This window comes from Phodopus roborovskii, unplaced genomic scaffold (genome assembly GCF_943737965.1).
Source record: "Phodopus roborovskii unplaced genomic scaffold, PHOROB, whole genome shotgun sequence".
NCBI lineage: Eukaryota > Metazoa > Chordata > Mammalia > Rodentia > Cricetidae > Phodopus > Phodopus roborovskii.
Window position 1 is genome coordinate 545,420 of NW_026126637.1, and position 3,321 is coordinate 548,740.

Sequence of the window (3,321 nt, forward strand, 5' to 3'; positions counted from 1 at the left end):
AGTCTTTAAGAAAAGGAGAGATGCACTAGAAATTCACTCCATAAATACGGACAGTTATAAACTTCAAGAATTTCACTGAGAGGTATTACTGATGGCAAAACACTTCTCTGAGACAGTCTTTTTAATTTACATACTCTGACTTTGCAAACTGAACTCAAGTGATTGTTCTCCACATGCACAAAAGGATAGAAACTTTCAATGTGTCTCAGAGACATACTTGTTTCTATAATTTTAAATTAAACACTGCTGCCTGACAGAATGGACTTCAGAAACTTGGCTATAGGAATAATGATCTCACTTCAGAGTACACTTGGAATTCTGGGAAATGCATCTTTTCTTTTCCACTATCTACTCATTTACTACAGTGAACACAAATTAAAGATTGTAGACTTAATTCTTACACATGTGTTCACAGCAAATTCCTTAATCATTCTCTCTAGAGGAGTGCCACAGATAATGAGAGCTTTTGAGTGGAAATGGTTCTTCAGTGATGTTGAATGCAAACTTATTTTCTATGTTCACAGACTTGGCAGGAGCATGTCCATCACCTCCATCTGCCTGTTGAGTATGTTTCAGGCCATAACCATCAGTCCCAATGTCTCCTATTTTAAAGATCTTAAAATCAAATTACCAAAATATGTTCACCTGTCCATTTCCTTCCTCTGGATCCTGTACATGATAGTAAATATGGTTTTCCCCATGTATACATCTATCAAAAGTAATAGTGAAAATAAGACGAAAATGAGAGATTTTGAATTTTGTCCTGCTCTTAGTCGTGACAAAATAGTAGATTCAATGTACATAGCATTTTGGGTGTTTCCTGAAGTCTTATTTTCTATACTCATTGTATGCTCCAGCGTCACCATGATTGTCATACTCTACGGACACAAAAAGAGAGTTCAATACATCCTCAGCACTCATGTCTCCACCAGATTTTCCCCTGAATCCAGAGCCACCCAGAACATTCTTGTCTTGGTTTGCACCTTTCTAGCTTTTTATACAATCTCCTCCATTGTACAAGGCTACATGGCTGTTTCTCATAATTCTCCTTCGTGGCTAATGAATATGACAGCCATCATTTCTCTGGGGTTTCCTACTTTATGCCCCTTTGTGATGAGTCATGATTTCACTGGTTACAGGTTGTACTTTTTCTGGATAAGGAATTTAAAAATGAAATAATTCTATCAAAATTATGTAAATTTTATGTATCTTAGAATTTGGATACCTATGTCATTCAAAATATCAATCTAATGCATTAAGTAATGTATTATTTTAATGGTAAGATTATTTCATAGAATAAAAGTAATAGTAATTTCATAGAATTATAGTTTCTGGTCTGGCAAGCCACATGTTCACAGCCACATTATCTATTGTAGTATTAGATTCCATATATCATATCTTAATGTGGTTGATTACTTCTGCCATATTTCTATCACTGTTGTGTAAATGAGACTATCATGATAAGCCAGTCTTTTCCCAGTCTGTGGGCTGCCATTTGGTCTTGTCAACTGTGTCCCTTGCCTTACAAAAGCTTCTATGTTTGAGGAGGTCCCACTTATTAATTGTCAATCTCAGTGTCTGTGCTACTGGAGTTATGTTCAGGAAGCAGTCTCCTATACCAATTTCTTCAAGGGTACCTCCTACTTTATCTTTTAAGGGGTTCAGTGTGGCTGGATTTATGTTGAGATGAAAAGTTTTACAACAAGCAAATACAAACAAAAATTAACAGTTCATAAATTATTATTGTGTTTAGGAAAAGAAACCACAGATCAAGACTTATCCTGCCTCTTATAGGTTGGCATAGATATGATTGTATGTCCCCATAATACAACATACAAAAAAACACAAGTGGACACTATTATTATGACATGATATAGAATTGTGACAAAGGCATTTGAAAAAATTATATTTCCATTTTTTGTTAACTTAATGCCTTTGTAAACAACTTTTCACAAGCTTTATTTGTTTGGTAATTACCAAAGCTGCTTATGGAATTCTCATGAGTGTCTCCAAAGATACATTGTTTGGAGAGGTCTTAAAATCCTCATGAACTTTGAAGGACAATAGTTAAAGAGGACCCAGAGCATATGAAGGTCTCCTGTGTGGGAATATGGGAAAGACCAAACCAAGCTAAGATTCCAGGATGTGAAAGAAGAAAGTTTGAGATATTGTTTGCTATTAAATATAGTTCCTTTATAATAACAGATATGCTGCAATGTGGTTGATGGTGGTAAATTCCAAGATGGGTGTCATAATTGGTCTTGTTTTACAAGTAGTACTGTTTTTGGAGGCATGTTAAATGCAAGAACAAGTGGGTCACTGAGTCTTCCTATAGAATTTTAGAGAACCACTGGGGACACGGCAGTGTGTGTCACAGTGTCCCCAAGATAGCATGAGAACCCATTAGTCATAGCTGTCACAGTGGAGGTTGTATTGCAGTATAGATCACAGGATGTTCAAAATGTCAGATTGTTGAGATACTGTGCAAAAAGACACACATACAATGAGTAGCAAAAAGAGACACATAGCAAGTAGACGTAACATAGAAGTTTGTGTTATATTCAAAAATCGAAGATGTAAAGTGATCTAAGCCCTCAGATATTATCTGGAGCTGTATTAAAGAACCAATCAAAAGTTTCACACAGGTTGATCAACATTTGTTTTGCTTTTGGATAAGTTCAGGTACTGCCTTCTGCTTTTCTCTTTATTGGCTGGCTGTTTCGTTACTTGGATTTCTTAAGAGTCTGTGTAACATGTAAAGATAGAACTATTAGACTAACTCCTGACTTCTCAATAAAGATTTCAAAAGTAGCAAGGGCAAGTAAAAATTTTCTACAAACTCAGAGGCCAAAGATTCCAACTTATAGTATTATAGCCAACAAAATATTCAATCACCATAAATAAGCACAAAAGACAATCTGTGATATCTAATCACAAATGCATCCCTATCAATTCATAAGGAGAAAAAAAATATCCCGAATAGGCTAACCATTCCTACTCAAGCAAACAGAAGGAATACATATTTCTAGACAATTAAATCAATAAATGGAGAAAAACAACACTCATATCACTACATCCAAACAATAGGAATCAACATACAATTCCCATCAATAGCCCTCAACATCATTACAGAGATATAGTCTTCGTCCAATTTGTCTTTTCATTATTCTTGGTTTAGAAAATGGCCAACAATATTCATTAGATACTGTGCCATTAACATTGCATTCAAAGAAAGAAAACATAGGAAACCAAATTATCGCTCTCCCACTCTGATGATACTCTCTGGTATTGGCCAGAATATGGTAGTACAAAGAGTTTTGT

The 3,321-nt window shown here is 35.2% G+C and overlaps 1 protein-coding gene across 1 annotated transcript; it reads left to right on the forward strand.

The window, feature by feature from the left end:
- The first annotated feature begins 258 nt into the window (after positions 1-258).
- On the forward strand, positions 259-1,124 carry LOC127239100 (vomeronasal type-1 receptor 4-like). Its single transcript, XM_051207889.1, is given in 2 exon segments — positions 259-1,086; positions 1,089-1,124. Coding segments are annotated over 2 exon segments (864 nt in total).
- Positions 1,125-3,321: the final 2,197 nt, after the last annotated feature.